The 15,786-nt window shown below is 49.3% G+C and overlaps 1 protein-coding gene across 3 annotated transcripts in view; it reads left to right on the forward strand.

Annotated features, from left to right (window-relative positions):
- The first annotated feature begins 3,214 nt into the window (after positions 1-3,214).
- Positions 3,215-15,786, forward strand: part of LOC147122489 (ubiquitin-conjugating enzyme E2 D2-like) — a 51,529-nt gene continuing 38,957 nt past the window's right edge. Inside the window, exons 1-2 of one of the 3 annotated variants that reach the window (XM_086005741.1) lie at positions 3,215-3,464; positions 7,835-7,898. In XM_086005741.1, the coding sequence (XP_085861867.1) occupies positions 3,441-3,464; positions 7,835-7,898 (88 nt within the window). In that variant the 5' untranslated portion in view covers positions 3,215-3,440. Of the gene's footprint in view, positions 3,465-7,834; positions 7,899-15,786 lie in introns of those variants that run through there. The other 2 variants (XM_086005750.1, XM_086005759.1) reach the window with 2 other exon arrangements.

Here is a 15,786-nt window from a genome sequence, read left to right on the forward strand (position 1 = left end):
TCTTGTACACCTCTATCAAATCACCCCTCAACCTCCTTTGCTCTAATGAAAACAAATCCAGCTTCTCCAACCTGTCCTTGTAGCTAAGATCCCCCATCCCTGGAACCATTCTGGTAAATCTCCTCTGCACCCTCTCAAGGGCCTTCACATCGTTCCTAAAGTGTGGTGACCAGAACTGGACGCAATACTCCAGTTGTGGCCTAACCAGCGCTTTATAAAGGTTCAGTATAACTTCTCTACTTTTGTACTCAGTGCCTCTATTTATGAAGCTCAAGATCCCATATGCTTTGTTAACCACTCTCTCAATATGTCCTGCCACCTTCAGGGACCTATGCACATTAACTCCCAGGTCCCTCTGTCCCTGCACACTCTTTAAAACTGTGCCATTAAGTGTATATTGCCTCTCCCTGTTCCTTCTGCCAAAATGCATCACCTCACACTTCTCTGTATTAAATTCCATCTGCCACTTGTCTGCCCATTCGGCTAGCCTTTCTATGTCCTGTTGTATTTGATTGGTATTATCCTCACTGTTTGCCACACCCCCAAGTTTGGTGTCATCGGCAAATTTAGAAATTCTACTCTGTATTCCAATATCCAGTTCATTTGCAGTGGCCCCAGCACTGACCCTTGGGGAACACCACTGTCTACCATTCTCCAGTCTGAAAAACAGCTATTTACCACAACTCGCTGTTTTCTGTCCTTAAGCCAATTCCTTATCCAAGCTGCCACTGACCCACCTATTCCATGAGCCTCAATTTTGTTAACCAGCCTTCTATGTGGTACTTTGTCAAACGCCTTCTGAAAATCCACGTAGACAACATCCATTGCATTCCCTTCATCAATCCTCTCTGTTAATTCATCAAAAAATTCAATTAGATTAGTCAAACATGATCTGCCTTTTACAAATCCGTGTTGGCTCTCCTTAATTAGCTTAAACCTCTTCAAGTGCCTGTTAATTTTTTCCTTGATTATTGTTTCTAAAACTTTACCTACCACTGATGTTAAACTGACCGGCCTGTAGTTACTAGGATTGTCCTTACACCCTTTCTTGAACAATGGTGTCATATTTGCCACTTTCCAATCCTCAGGCACATCTAGGGAAGATTGGAAAATTATGGCAAGCCCTTCCACTATCTCCTCCCCAAATTCCCATAGCAACCTGGGATGCAAGCCATCTGAACCAGGCGACTTGTCCATCTAAGCATACCCAGCCTTTCTAGTACATCCTGTCTATCAATTTTCATCCCTTCCATTGCTTTTCCATTTTTTTCCCCACAACCTTTTCCACCTCCTTAGTAAACACCGATACAAAGTACTCATTGAGTATTCTAGCCTTGCCCTGCGCCTCTAAGCATATATCACCTTCTTTATCCCTCCTTAAATAAGGAGACCAAAACTGCATGCAGTACTCCAGATGTGGTCTCACCAATGCCCTGTACAGTTGTAGCAAGACTTCCCTACTTTTATACTCCATCCCCCTTGCAATAGGGCCAACATTCCATTTGCCTTCCTAATTACTTGCTGTACCTGCATGCCAACTTTTTGTGTTTCATGTACGAGGACCCCCAGATCCTTCTGTACCGCAGCATTTTGTAGTCTCTCTCCATTTAAATAATAATTTGCTTTTTTATTCTTCCTACCAAAGTGGATAACCTCACATTGTACTCTATCTGCCAAATTTTTGCCCACTCACTTAACCTCTCTATATCCCTTTGCAGACTCATTGTGTCCTCCTCACAACTTGCGAACCCACCTGTCTTTGTATCATCAGCAAATTTGGCTCCAGTACACTCGGTCCCTTCATCCAAGTCATTAATATAGATTGTAAATAGTTGAGGCCCCGGCACTGATCCCTGCGGCACCCCACTAGTTACAGTTTGCCAACCTGTAAATTGATCCATTTATCCCGACTCTCCGTTTTCTGTTAGTTAGCCAATCCTCTATCCATGCTAATATATTACCCCCAACCCCGTGAGCTCTTATCTTGTGCAGTAACCCTTTATGTGGCACCTTATCGAATGCCTTCTTGAAATCCAAATGCACTACATCTACTGGTTTCCATTTATTTACCCTGCTCGTTACATCCTCAAAGAACTCTAGTAAATTTGTCAAACATGATTTCCCTTTCATAAAACCATGTTGACTCTGCTTGATTATATTATGATTTTCTAAATGTCCTGCTTTTACTTCCTTAATAATGGATTTCCTAAAGGACAATTAGTGAACCATTTGGGTTTTTACGACAATCCGATAGTTTCATGGTCACTATTACTGATATTAGCTTTTTATTCCAGATTTATTTAATTAACTTAATTTAAATTCCCCAGCTGCCGTGGTGGGATTGCGAACTCATGTCTCCAGACCATTAATTCAGGCTTCTGGATTACTCATGCAGTAACATAACACTGTGCCACCGTTCACGATGATTCATTGGATGTAAAACGGCTTGGGACATCTGGTGGTCGTGAAAGGCGCTGTAGAAATGCAAGTCTTTCTTTTCTTTTGTGCTCGCTGACCTACATTGGCTCCCGGTTAAGCAACGCCTCGATTTCAAAATTCTCATCCTTGTTTTCAAATCCCACCATGGCCTCGCCCCTCCCTATCTCTGTAATCTCCTTCAGCCCTACAACCCCCCCCCCCCCCGAGATATCTGTGCTCCTCCAATTCTGCCCTCTTGAGCATCCATCATTGGCAGCCGTGCCTTCTGTTGCCTGGGCCCTAAGCTCTGGAATTCCCTGCCTGAACCTCTCTGTCTTACTACCTCTCTATCATCCTTTAAAGCGCTCCTTAAAACCCAACTCTTTGACCGAGCCTTTGGTCACCTGCCCTAATTAACTCCTTATGTGGCTCGGTGTCAAATTTTTTGTCTTATAATACTCCTGTGCAGCACCTTGGGACGTTTTACTCTTCTTGTTGGCAGTTGCCAATTTTAAGTTCAGCAGGTGCCCCTTTTTTCAGGGGCACAACCAATAAGGACTGTAACTTAAAAAAATTAAAAGGAACCGTAACAACTTAAATTAAAATTCTGTTGAATGATACTCCAGTCCCTCCCGTGCCCACTGGCGGACACTGCATGCTCCATTTCCAGGGACGGGACGTTAAAGGCGCTGCATAAATACAAGTTGTTGTTGTTCTCCGCGGAACGCTTTTCTTTGCCCTGGTGGGTGATGAGGCGCGGGGCGGAGTGAGCGGAGGGTGCGCGCGCAGCCGGGAGGGGGGTTAATGTAGTTCCGGCGGCCGCCATCTTGTGGCGAGGAGCGGCGCCGGGCAGTGAGTGAGTGAGAGAGACAGACAGAGCGTAGCTCAGCCTAGTCTAGTGACAGAGCCCGGGGTGGGACAGCAGCCGGAGCCGCCGCCGCAGCAGCAGCAGCAGCACAGGCCTAAGCGGCACTCGAGCCTCGCCTTTTCCACAGCGACTGCCGCCGGCCCCCGGGGGCGGGATGGCGCTCAAGCGGATCAACAAGGTAACGACCGGGCCTCTCCCAACCTGAGCCCGGGGCCTCTCTCTCTCTCCCTCCACCCGGGAGTGGCCGGGCCTCTTCCCCCGGTGTGTGAGGGTAGTCCGGGGGGGTCGGTGCTGGTCCCCGGGGTGTGAGCGGGGGTCAGGGATGCCTGATCCCAAGGCCGGGTTGTGAAGGGGGTGGAAGGTCCCTCAACCCCGCCATATCCTGGGGCTGGGCGAGGCGGCGGGGCTGGGGCCGGGGCTCTGGCCTCTCCCTTTGCCTCTGAAGATGGCGGCCCGGGGGGGGAGAGAGGAGCCTGAGTGAGAGTCAGCACATTATCCTCACCCACTGAGCCTCGGCTCCCTCCCCTCCACCTCCAGCGGGGACCCCCTCTCTCTATTTATTTAAATTTTAACATCGCTTAAAGCTGGAGCTTTTGACCAAAAGGTTACGGAAAACAACTTTTCAACATGGCACCTTCCCTTTTTTGTACGAAAGTGAAACCCCAAATCGGAAATGCAGCAGAATCTTGTATCTCAATGCAGAATTCTGGCTGAGACCAAAGTTGCACATCTGAAATATAACACTGGGAACAAGCAGCATTTGTAAAGGGACGGGTTACTGTTTAGGGTGCATGTTCTTTTTATCAGCATACAGATTTTGGGACTTACACTGCATTGAATGATTATTTGCTGTACGTGTTTCCTTAATGTTGTCGTCTTTGGAGGGAAGTATTATTTGTAAATCAAAACTTCAAAGATTTGAAAAGTTTTTGCTCTCTGGATGCTGTTTAGTGTACTTGTATGTTACAAATTTGTTTCAGATGTGTCATGTGAAACCTTTGCTATATGTGGAATTTAATAATCTGAGGGTGCTCAAATCCCCATAGGTATAAACCAGTTTTGTACAATACTAACTGAAAACGAACTTCCAAGTGTGTTTTATACAGCCTGACAAGATTTTGCTCTATGTCATCGGGACAAATTTACGCGCCCATCTCCAAATTCATACATAACAATGATGACAGCCAGTCCTGACTCAAGTCATTGCCAGTTGCACAGTTGGAGTCCATTAAAAAAAAATCAGTAAACTTCCTCTAGTGTCAGTGCTGAAGTACAGAGTTCAGATTTGAAGTCGGATGATGTCTTGAGGTTTCGAGTAACTTGTTCCTGCTTTGTATAATAATCTTGTGCTTACTTTTGTTGGTGGCTCTGGATAGGATTTGATGTGAAATTGTGGGGGTTTTGGCACTATGTATGTACATTAATGAGTTAAATTGAACATATATGTATGGATATTGTATATTTATCCATATTTCAATTCAGGATTTTGTACGTCCTGAAAAGGTCCAAAGGTGGACTAGATCACTTTTGATAGCGGTTTGAGTATTTGGGTAAAGTTGTTTTGTCCTTCGTCTGTCCTTAGGTTTTCTAATGGTAGAATATCAGCTCAGATCTTATTTCATAATTTAAAACCTAATTTCAGTCTAAATTTGGAGTATTTTGAGTTTTTCAAAGCCGTTCTCGGGTAGTCATTATCTAAACCCTTTAAAAGTTGGTCATAGTTTGAAGTTCTTCAAGAATTATATTTTGTGACCCCTGACTGGTAATTGTGAAATGTTTTGCTAGATTAGAAGAGCCAGTTAGGTGCTGAGTAAGGCTTTGAATGGTTTGTAGCACAGAGATTAGGATTTTTGGATTAACAATGCTTTGGCATTGTTATAAAGTGTTCACAACAAACATTTGATCGTCTCCATTTGAAAACAGCCCCAATTTGAAATGTCTGATTTATTTTCGCTTGGTTTTTTACAGTCCATCACTCGCATTCGTACGAACAATTCATTCAGTGCCTATACATACAAAGTACATATGTAAACACAATTTGCCATGGGGATGGTAGAAGAGGATAAAGACAATTGTGGTATAAAAATAAAGCTAGCTGTCTGACTGGCTTCTCTGGAAGTATCCCAACCTGCTAAACAATTGAACAGAATGAGGAAGTTGCATTGATGCAGTACAATGCTGTGCCCGGCTAAAGGAGGTGACAAACAAGTATAACTGTTGTGCAACATAAGAACATAAATAGGAGCAGGAGTCGGCCATTTGGCCCCTCGAGCCTGCTCTGCCATTCAATAAGATCACGGCTGAACTTCTACCTCAACTCCACTTCCCTGCCCTATTCCCGTATCCCTTGGTTCCCTTAGTGCCTGAAAATCTTATCTATTTCAGCCTTAAATATACTCAATGACTCGGCCTCCACAGCCCTTTGGGGTAGAGAATTCCAATGATTCAGTCCACTGACTGAAGAAATTTCTCCTCATCTCAGTCCTCAATGGCCAACTCGTTATCCTGAGACTATGCCCCCTAGTTCTAGACTCTCCAGCCAGGGGAAACAGCCTTTCGGCATCTGTCCTGTCAATCCCCCTCAGAATCTTGCATGTTTCAATGAGATCACCTTATTCTAAACTCCAGAGAGTATCGGCCCATTCTACTTGCTCTCTCCTCATAGGTCAACCCTCTAATCCCAAAGGTCAATCTATTGAACACAATTTGACAGCGAGCCACATAAGGAGCTATTAGGACAGGTGACCAAAAGCTTGGTCAAACGGTAGGTTTTAAGGAGTGACTTAAAGCAGAAGAGGTAGAGTCGCGGAAAGGTTTAGGGAAGGAATGCCAGAGGTTAGAGATGGGGAGGAGCAGCAGATGGGCTGAGACGGGTCGGAGACATAATCGATATTACAAAGAGGAAGTAGGCAGTCTTTGTGATGGAGATGAAATGGGGTCAGAATGCCAAATAGGACACGGGTCTGGTTCAGCCTCCGACAGTAGCCAGGGAGAGCATGGAGTCAGTGGCTGGGGAATGGAGTTTATGAAGAGGACTGAAGACAATGGGCTTTGGTGTTCCCAATATTTAATTTAAGGAAATCTCTGCTCGTACAGTGCTGGATGTTGGTCAAGCAGTGACACAAATCGGGCAGTGGCGATTGAGAATGGTGGTGAGGTAGAGCGTCGGCAGTGTACATGTGCGTGGTAAATGTGCTTGAACCAGGTCTCCCCCTCTATCAGTTGTGGGTATGGCACTGTTGTGGTTATGTAACTGGACTCATAATCCAGAGGGTGTGAATTCAGATCTCGCCATAGCAGTGAGAATTTCAGAGAATGATACAGCGCAGAAGGAGGCCTTTCAAAAGGCCCATCGTGTCTGACGGCTCTTTGAAAGAGCTATGCATTTAGTCCCACTCCTGCTCTTTCCCCACAGCCCTGCAAATTTCTCCCCGTCAAGTATTTATCCAATTCCCTTTTGAAAGTTACTATTGAATCTGCTTCCGCCACCCTTTCAGGCAGCGCATTCCAGATCACAACAACTCGCTGTGTAAAAGAATCTCCCCCGGTTCTTTTCCCAATTATTGTAAATCTGTGTCCTCTGGTTACCGACCCTCCTGCCAGTGGAAACAGTTTCTCCCTATCTACTCTATCAAACCCCCTTATAATTTTTGCACACCTCTATTAAATCTTCCCTTAAATTCCTCTGCTCCGAGAACAATCCCAGCTTCTCCAATCTCTCCACATAATGGATGTCCCGCATCCCTGGTACCATTCTAGTAAAACTCCTCTGCACCCTCTCCAAGACCTTGATATCCTTCCTAAGGTGTGGTGCCCAGAATTGGACACCACACTCCAGCAGAGGCCTAATCAGTGCTTTTATAAAGGTTTACCATAGCTTCTTTGCTTTTGTACTCTCTGCCTCTATCTATGCTAATGGTCCCTTATGTTTTGTTAACAGCCACATCAATTTGCCCTGCCACCATCAAAATTTTATGTCTCTCTCTGTTCTTGCACCCTCTTTAAAATTTGCCTCTTCATTTTTCCTTCCGAAATGCATCACTTCTCTGCTTTAAATTTAATCTGCCATGTGTCTGCCTATTTCACCAGTCTGTTTATGTCCTCCTGAAGTCTGCTACTATCCTCCTCATTGTTTACTACATTTCCAAACATTGTCTCATCTGCAAACTTTGAAATGATGTCCCCTGTCCCCAAGTGCAGGTCATTAATGTCAAATAGCTGTGGTCCTAATAGCGACCCCTGGAACACCACTGTACACTTCCCTCCAGTCTGAAAAACAACCCTTCACCACTATGAATTCAGTTTTTTTTTTAAAAATCTGGAAATAAAAAGCTGGTATCAGCAAAAAAGTGACCAGTGTCAGATTATTGTAAAATTTTGTGCATACCTTTATTGCCTAATTAATGTTATCAGTTTGGAGGGTGTATTTTTAATACTTTTGCTTTTAAATGGTCTGACAGGCAAGATTGTCATTTCAAATAACCACTGTTTTGAAGATTGTCTTTTGATCCATGAAACTGTAACTCGGGTTTTCATTTTTAAATCCAGGAACTCAATGACTTGGCTCGTGATCCTCCAGCACAGTGTTCTGCAGGTCCAGTTGGAGATGACAGTGAGTGTTTTAAATGAAATGGTACACACACCTTTTTAAAAAGGAAATGCCTCTATTGATCATACGATTTATGTGTTCTTTAAACTCCGCTTAAAAATGGGAACTTGCTGGTTTTCTGTGGAAGGAAACATCAAAGACACTTGAGAGCATTGACATGATTGCATCAGGTGTTCTTCACTGTCCTTTTTTATAAATGACCTCATTGTGAATCCTCATCTTGTCTGTTAGCAGCAGCTGTGTGCAGTTTGCATGCAGGTGTGCCTTGGCTGCCAAGCTCCACTGAAGAATAGAAGACTTTTGCTCTTGAATATCTGCGGACGGTTTAGAAGCTGTTAAGTTTTTTTTTACTGACTTCGGCTAGGTTTTGCTGTTTAGTCAACACAGTCACCTTGGTGCAAAAACCTTGGTTTGGACAGATCTCCCTTTGGCCTTGGCATCTGTCAATGTTGGCAGATTTTTTAACATCTCTGAATACCAAGCATATTTTCTAATCACTGATTGTGTCATCTGTTGTTTAGTGATGTGGTATCTAGTACTATTAAAGCTTGTCCGCAGCGCAACAGTGCTTGTTGCGAATCAGCCGGAAAACCATGAATGATGTCTCAAATTTAGCAATGTCTTTGGTTCAGTTAAAGATCATTCTTTGGAGCAATCAAGACGTTCGTGCCCTAACTCACACCGAGCCCCGTTCACCCATCGCCCCCTGTGCTCACTGCCCCGTGTCCTAACTCACACCCAGTCCCGTTCACCCATCACCCCCTGTGCTCACTGCCCCGTGTCCTAACTCACACCGAGCCCCGTTCACCCATCGCCCCCTGTGGTCACTGCCCCGTGTCCTAACTCACACCCAGTCCCGTTCACCCATCACCCCCTGTGCTCACTGCCCCGTGTCCTTACTCACACCCAGTCCCGTTCACCCATCACCCCCTGTGCTCACTGCCCCGTGTCCTAACTCGCACCCAGTCCCGTTCACCCATCAGCCCCTGTGCTCACTGCCCCATGTCCTAACTCACACCGAGCCCCGTTCACCCATCGCCCCCTGTGCTCACTGCCCCGTGTCCTAACTCACACCCAGTCCCGTTCACCCATCGCCCCCTGTGCTCACTGCCCCGTGTCCTAACTCACACCCAGTCCCGTTCACCCATCACCCCCTGTGCTCACTGCCCCGTGTCCTAACTCACACCGAGTCCCGTTCGCCCATTGTGGTAAACCACTGTTATAGTTATCACTGTATATTGTTCTCACTGTCACATCACTACACGAGGTCGCCTCTTGTCGCACTGTTATACCTGGGCTGACCACCTCCGACTCCGCCCATTACCTGCCCAGGTATAAAGGTAGCTGACTGGCTAGTATTCCTCCCTGTTGGATCGGATCACCCACGAGGGTGGGCTCTGTTATTTAGCCAATAAAAACCTTCAGTTACGTTCTTAACTCGTCGCCTTTTATTGGACTAATTGATAGGCATATCAATTTTATTGACTAAATTTTAAAGATGTCTGATAATGAACAGCAACAGCAAGGAGCTCACCCAGCAGCACAGCAACAGCAGCCTCCAGACAACGGGCCACACCAGCCGGCTTGGCTGCAAGCCTTGAAACCACCATACCTGGATCTAAACCCACAGGCACCAAACTCAGCCAACGACTTCAAACACTGGCTGGACTGCTTCGAATCGTACCTGGAGGAAGCCGTCGTCCCTCAGAGATCCAAACTAAGAGTCCTGAAAGCCCAAGCGAGCCCGAGAGTATATACACTCATCCAGGACATGACTACGTACGACGACGCCATCAACCTACTGAAACAGCAGTACCGGAGCCCGGTAAACTACATGTACACTAGGCATCTCTTAAGATCTCGCCAGCAACAGCCAGGAGAATCGATAGCTGAATTTTCACGAGCGCTGAGACAACTCGGCAGGAACTGTGACTTTAAAGCGGTGACGGCTACTGCGAACATGGAAGACAATGTCCGCGACGCCTTGGTGAGAGGCCTACGTTCCGACTACACACGGCAAAGACTGCTTGAAGCTAAGGACATAGACCTGGACAAGGCCGAAGCCCTCGCCCTCACCCTAGAGGCCACCCAGCAAGACCAGGAAGCGTTTGCCAGGTACTATTCGCGACCCTGGGACTCGGGCCCGACCCCCACCCCACCACCCTTCACAGCGCTGCCCCCGGGACCTACCTCAGCGTCTGCATCACGGATCCGACCGGGCCCGCTAGCCCCGGTACCGGCCCCGACATCAGGCAACCCCGATCGGGCCGCTGGCTGCTTCTTTTGCGGCCAGGAGAAGCATCCGAGGTCGCGCTGCCCAGCCAAAAACTCGACCTGCAAAACCTGCCTCAAGAAAGGCCACTTCTCCAAGGCCTGCAGAAGCAAATCCTCAGAAGCCAGCAGTGCCTCATGCGAACCCTGGGGGCGGCCATCTTTGTGCGGGGCAGCCGAAGCCTGCAGAGCCTCATGGGAAAACCAGGGGCGGCCATCTTTGTGCGGGGCAGCCGAAGCCTGCAGAGCCTCATGGGAAAACCAGGGGCGGCCATTTTTGTGCGGGGCAGCCGAAGCCTGCAGAGCCTCATGGGAACAGCAGGGGCGGCCATCTTTGTGCGGGGCAAACGATTTAAACAGAGCCTCATGTGAACTACGGGGGCCGCCATCTTCGCCGCCATCTTGTCATGACAACGACGCGCTCATCTACACCCTAGCTTCCGTGACCCTGGATCAAGCCCGCCCGCACCACCTGGCCAGCTCAATGATGGACATCAAAGTCAACGGCCACGCCACGACCTGCCTGTTCGACAGCGGAAGCACGGAGAGCTTCATCCACCCAGACACGGTGAGCCACTACTCCCTCCCCGTCCTGCCAACGCGCAGCCGCATCTCGATGGCATCGAGGTCGCACGCCACAGACATCAGCGGCTACTGTGTCGTGACATTGTCGGTTAAAGGGACAGAGTATAAAAATTTTAAACTCCTCGTACTCCCCCAGCTGTGCGCTGCCGTCATACTAGGGCTGGACTTCCAATCCCACCTCCAAAGTGTAACCCTAGCATACGGTGGACCCCTCCCCCCACTCAGTCGACAACCAGCGAAAGTTAAACCGCCCACCGCGTAACACCTGCAGCCTATCCACCCTCAAGGTACCGCCACCTTCCCTGTTCGCTAACCTCACCCCCGACTGCAAACCTGTCGCTACTAAGAGCAGGCGGTACAGCGCTGGGGACAGAGCCTTCATTAGCTCTGAGGTGCAGCGACTCCTGAAAGAGGGCATTATTGAGGGGAGCAGCAGCCCCTGGCGTGCCCAGGTGGTGGTAGTCAAGACCGGCGACAAAAATCGCCTGGTTATCGACTACAGCCAGACCATAAACAGATACACCCAGCTGGACGCATACCCCCTCCCCCGCATATCGGACATGGTCAATGAGATTGCACAATACCGCGTATTCTCGACCATCGACCTCAAGTCGGCCTACCACCAACTCCCCATCAGCCCGGAGGACAGCCAGTACACCGCCTTCGAGGCGAATGGCCGCCTCTACCAATTCCTTCGGGTCCCCTTTGGTATCACCAACGGGGTCTCGGTTTTCCAACGGGAGATGGACCGGATGGTTGACCAGAACGGACTACAGGCCACTTTCCCCTATCTCGATAACGTCACCATCTGCGGCCGCAACCGGCAGGACCATGACGTGAATCTGGAGAAATTCCTCTGTACGGCCCAACGGCTGAACCTCACCTACAATAAGGAGAAATGCGTGTTTAACACAGCGCGCCTTGCCATCCTTGGCTGTGTAGTAGAGAACGGAGTCATCGGCCCCGACCCCGAAAGAATGCGCCCCCTCATGGAGCTACCCCTCCCCCACTGTCCAAAAGCACTTAGGAGAACCCTGGGGCTTTTCGCCTACTATGCCCAATGGGTACCCAATTATGCGGACAAAGCCAGACCCCTCCTGAAAACCACATCCTTCCCCCTCACGGAAGAGGCGTGCGCGGCCTTCTCTCTCATTAAGGGAGACATAGCCAAGGCCACAATGCACGCAGTGGATGAGTCAATCCCCTTCCAAGTGGAGAGCGATGCATCCGACTTCGCCCTAGCCGCTACCCTTAACCAGGAGGGTAGGCCGGTAGCCTTCTTCTCAAGGACCCTACAGGGCCCCGAGACCCGACACTCGTCGGTCGAGAAGGAAGCCCAGGCAATTGTGGAGGCAGTACGGCGCTGGAGGCACTACTTGGCAGGCAAACGATTTACCCTCCTCACCGACCAACGCTCGGTTGCCTTCATGTTTAATAACAAGCTGAGGGGCAAGATCAAGAATGACAAAATCTTGAGGTGGAGAATCGAGCTTTCCACCTATGATTATGAGATCTTGTACCGGCCCGGTAAACTGAACGACCCCCCTGATGCTCTTTCACGCATTACATGCGCCAGCGCGCAAAGTGATAGACTTCAGACCCTCCACAATGACCTCTGCCACCCCGGAGTCACCAGACTCTACCATTTCATTAAGGCCCGCAACCTGCCATACTCCATCGAGGAGGTCAGGACCATGACCAGGAACTGCCAGATCTGTGCTGAGTGCAAACCGCACTTCTATAAGCCGGACAGAGCAAGCCTGATCAAGGCCACCCGCCCCTTCGAGCGTCTGAGCATCGACTTCAAGGGGCCCCTACCGTCATCCGACCGTAATGTGTACTTCCTCAACATCGTTGATGAGTACTCCCGTTTCCCCTTTGCCTTCCCCTGCCCAGACATGACCAGTAACACGGTCATTAAATGCCTGAACAAACTCTTCGCCTTGTTCGGGTTCCCGAACTATATACATAGTGACCGGGGCGCCTCCTTCATGAGCGAGGAACTCCGTCAGTTCCTATTGGAGAGGGGTATTGCAGCAAGCAGGACCACCAGCTACAACCCCCGAGGGAACGGCCAGGTGGAAAGAGAGAACGCGACGGTATGGAAGGCCACCCTCTTAGCCTTAAAGTCTAAGGGCCTCCCAACCTCCCGCTGGCAAGAGGTCCTCCCGATTGCGCTGCACTCCATCCGGTCACTACTTTGCACTGCCATTAACACCACCCCCCCATGCTCGAATGTTTGTCTTCCCCAGGAAGTCGACTACGGGAACCACCCTACCAACCTGGCTGACCTCTCCGGGACCCGTCTTGCTGCGAAAGCACGTGAGGGCCCATAAAACGGACCCCCTGGTCGAGAAGGTGAACCTCCTGCACGCCAACCCCCAGTACGCCTATGTGGCTTACCCAGACGGACGGGAGGACACTGTCTCCTTACGAGACCTCGCACCCTCACCCCCCCCCTCCCAACCCCCCGAGTCCAGCCGAGGTAGACGGCATGCCGGAACCCCACGAGCCTTTGCCGACTACGCAGACACCAGCTTTAACACCGGATAATGTAACACCGCCGCTGCGACGATCGGAGAGGCTAACGAAGCCTCCGGACAGACTGACATACCAGAGCTGGTAATACACTTCACCCCGCCGGACTCTAATCTAAACAAGGGGTGAATGTGGTAAACCACTGTTATAGTTATCACTGTATATTGTTCTCACTGTTCTCACTGTCACATCACTACACGAGGTCGCCTCTTGTCGCACTGTTATACCTGGGCTGACCACCTCCGACTCCGCCCATTACCTGCCCAGGTATAAAGGTAGCTGACTGGCTAGTATTCCTCCCTGTTGGATCGGATCACCCACGAGGGTGGGCTCTGTTATTTAGCCAATAAAAACCTTCAGTTACGTTCTTAACTCGTCGCCTTTTATTGGACTAATTGATAGGCATATCACCCATCACCCCCTGTGCTCACTGCCCCGTGTCCTAACTCGCACCAAGTCCCGTTCACCCATCACCCCCTGTGCTCACTGCCCCGTGTCCTAACTCACACCCAGTCCCGTTCACCCATCACCCCCTGCGCTCACTGCCCTGTGTCCTAACTCACACCCAGTCCCGTTCACCCATCACCCCCTGTGCTCACTGCCCCGTGTCCTAACTCACACCCAGTCCCGTTCACCCATCACCCCCTGTGCTCACTGCCCCGTGTCCTAACTCTCACCCAGTCCCGTTCATCTATCACCCCCTGTGCTCACTGCCCGTGTCCTAACTCGCACCCAGTCCCGTTCACCCATCGCCCCCTGTGCTCACTGCCCCGTGTCCTAACTCACACCCAGTCCCGTTCACCCATCACCCTCTGCTCCCTGCCCTGTGTCCTAACTCTCACCCAGTCCCGTTCACCCATCACCCCGTGCTCACTGCCCTGTGTCCTAACTCGCACCAAGTCCCGTTCACCCATCACCCCCTGTGCTCACTGCCCCGTGTCCTAACTCTCACCCAGTCCCGTTCACCCATCACCCCCTGTGCTCACTGCCCTGTGTCCTAACTCACACCCAGTCCCGTTCACCCATCACCCCGTGTGCTCACTGCCCCGTGTCCTAACTCACACCCAGTCCCGTTCACCCATCACCCCCTGTGCTCACTGCCCTGTGTCCTAACTCACACCCAGTCCCGTTCACCCATCACCCCGTGCTTGCTGACCTACATTGGCTCCTGATCCGGCAACGTTTTGATGTAAAAATTCTTATCCTTGTTTTCAAATCCCTCCATGGCCTCGCCCCTCCCTATCTCTGTAATCTCCTGCAGCCCCACAAACCACCGCGCGCCCCTCAAATTCTGACCTCTTGAGCATCCCTGATTATAATCGCTCAACCATTGGTGGTCGTACCTTCAGCTGCCAAGGCCCTAAGCTCTGGCACTCCCTCCCTAAACCTCTCCTCTGAGACGCTCCATAAAACCTCCCTCTTTGACGAAGCTTTTGGTCGTCTGCCCTATTTTCTCCTTCTGTGGCTTCTATCAAATTTTGTCTCAACACTCCTGTGAAGGGCCTTGAGACGTTTCACTATGTTAAAGGTGCTATATAAATGCAAGTTGTTGTTGAAGGCTGAGGAAAAGCCTTGGCTTGTTCTAATCTGTTGGTTTAGTTGCAGAGCTTTTGGCCCCAATTCTCTGCAGTTAATCCAGACAATGGTCAGCACGAACACAGCCGCTAGCATTTCAGGTTCGTTTGAGTTGGTTAGCACAGATGTAACGTAAAGAGGACTGACTCTTACTCTTGCAAAAGCACAGAGTTAACTGAAGACGATCCTTCCTTATGTAAAAGTTTCTCTTCATACCATGTCCTCTGCCATTTAGTTAAGTAGAATTTATTCACTTGGCTCAGGGTCCTTCATGCCACTTGGTTCAGGGTCCTTCATGCTAACATCATGTGCCCCAAGTATTGCAACAAGTAGTAGACTCAAATTTTGCTTTGGCTAAAGTATCGAGTCCTTTTGTACCAGATTTTGAAATGAAGGCAGTGTAGTTCCTGGAAGATGATTATATGGGCCCATTTCCTCTCTGCAACTACATCTGCTTAGATACCTTGTGTTGGATTTTGTCTCAGTGAACCTGACTAATCCATTATGGACTCCTCCTGGATGTATTGACCTCTTTCCATAGCAAGGCCATAAGAACATAAAACAAAATATGAGCAGGAGTCGGCCATTCACCCCCTTGAGTGACCGGATAATCTGTTTTAGTCATGTTAGATGAGGGATAAATAATGGGGAGAACTCCACAGCTCTTCTTTGGAATAGTGCTGTAGGAACTTTTCTGTCCACCTGAAAGGGCAGATGTTTAACGTCTCATCTGGAAGACGGCACCAGAGTGTCAGCCTGGATTTTGTGCTCAAGTCTCTGGATTGCGACTTGAACCTACACCCCTCTTGACTCAGAGGTGAAAGTGACAGCAACTGAGCCAATAACACTTAAGATAAGAACATAAGAAATAGGAGCAGGAGTCGACCATTCGGCCCCTCGAGGCTGCTCCGCCATTCAGTAA

This window comes from Somniosus microcephalus, chromosome 2 (assembly GCF_052327205.1).
Source record: "Somniosus microcephalus isolate GS21.2 chromosome 2, FLI_Smic_1.0, whole genome shotgun sequence".
NCBI classification, from domain to species: Eukaryota; Metazoa; Chordata; class Chondrichthyes; order Squaliformes; family Somniosidae; genus Somniosus; species Somniosus microcephalus.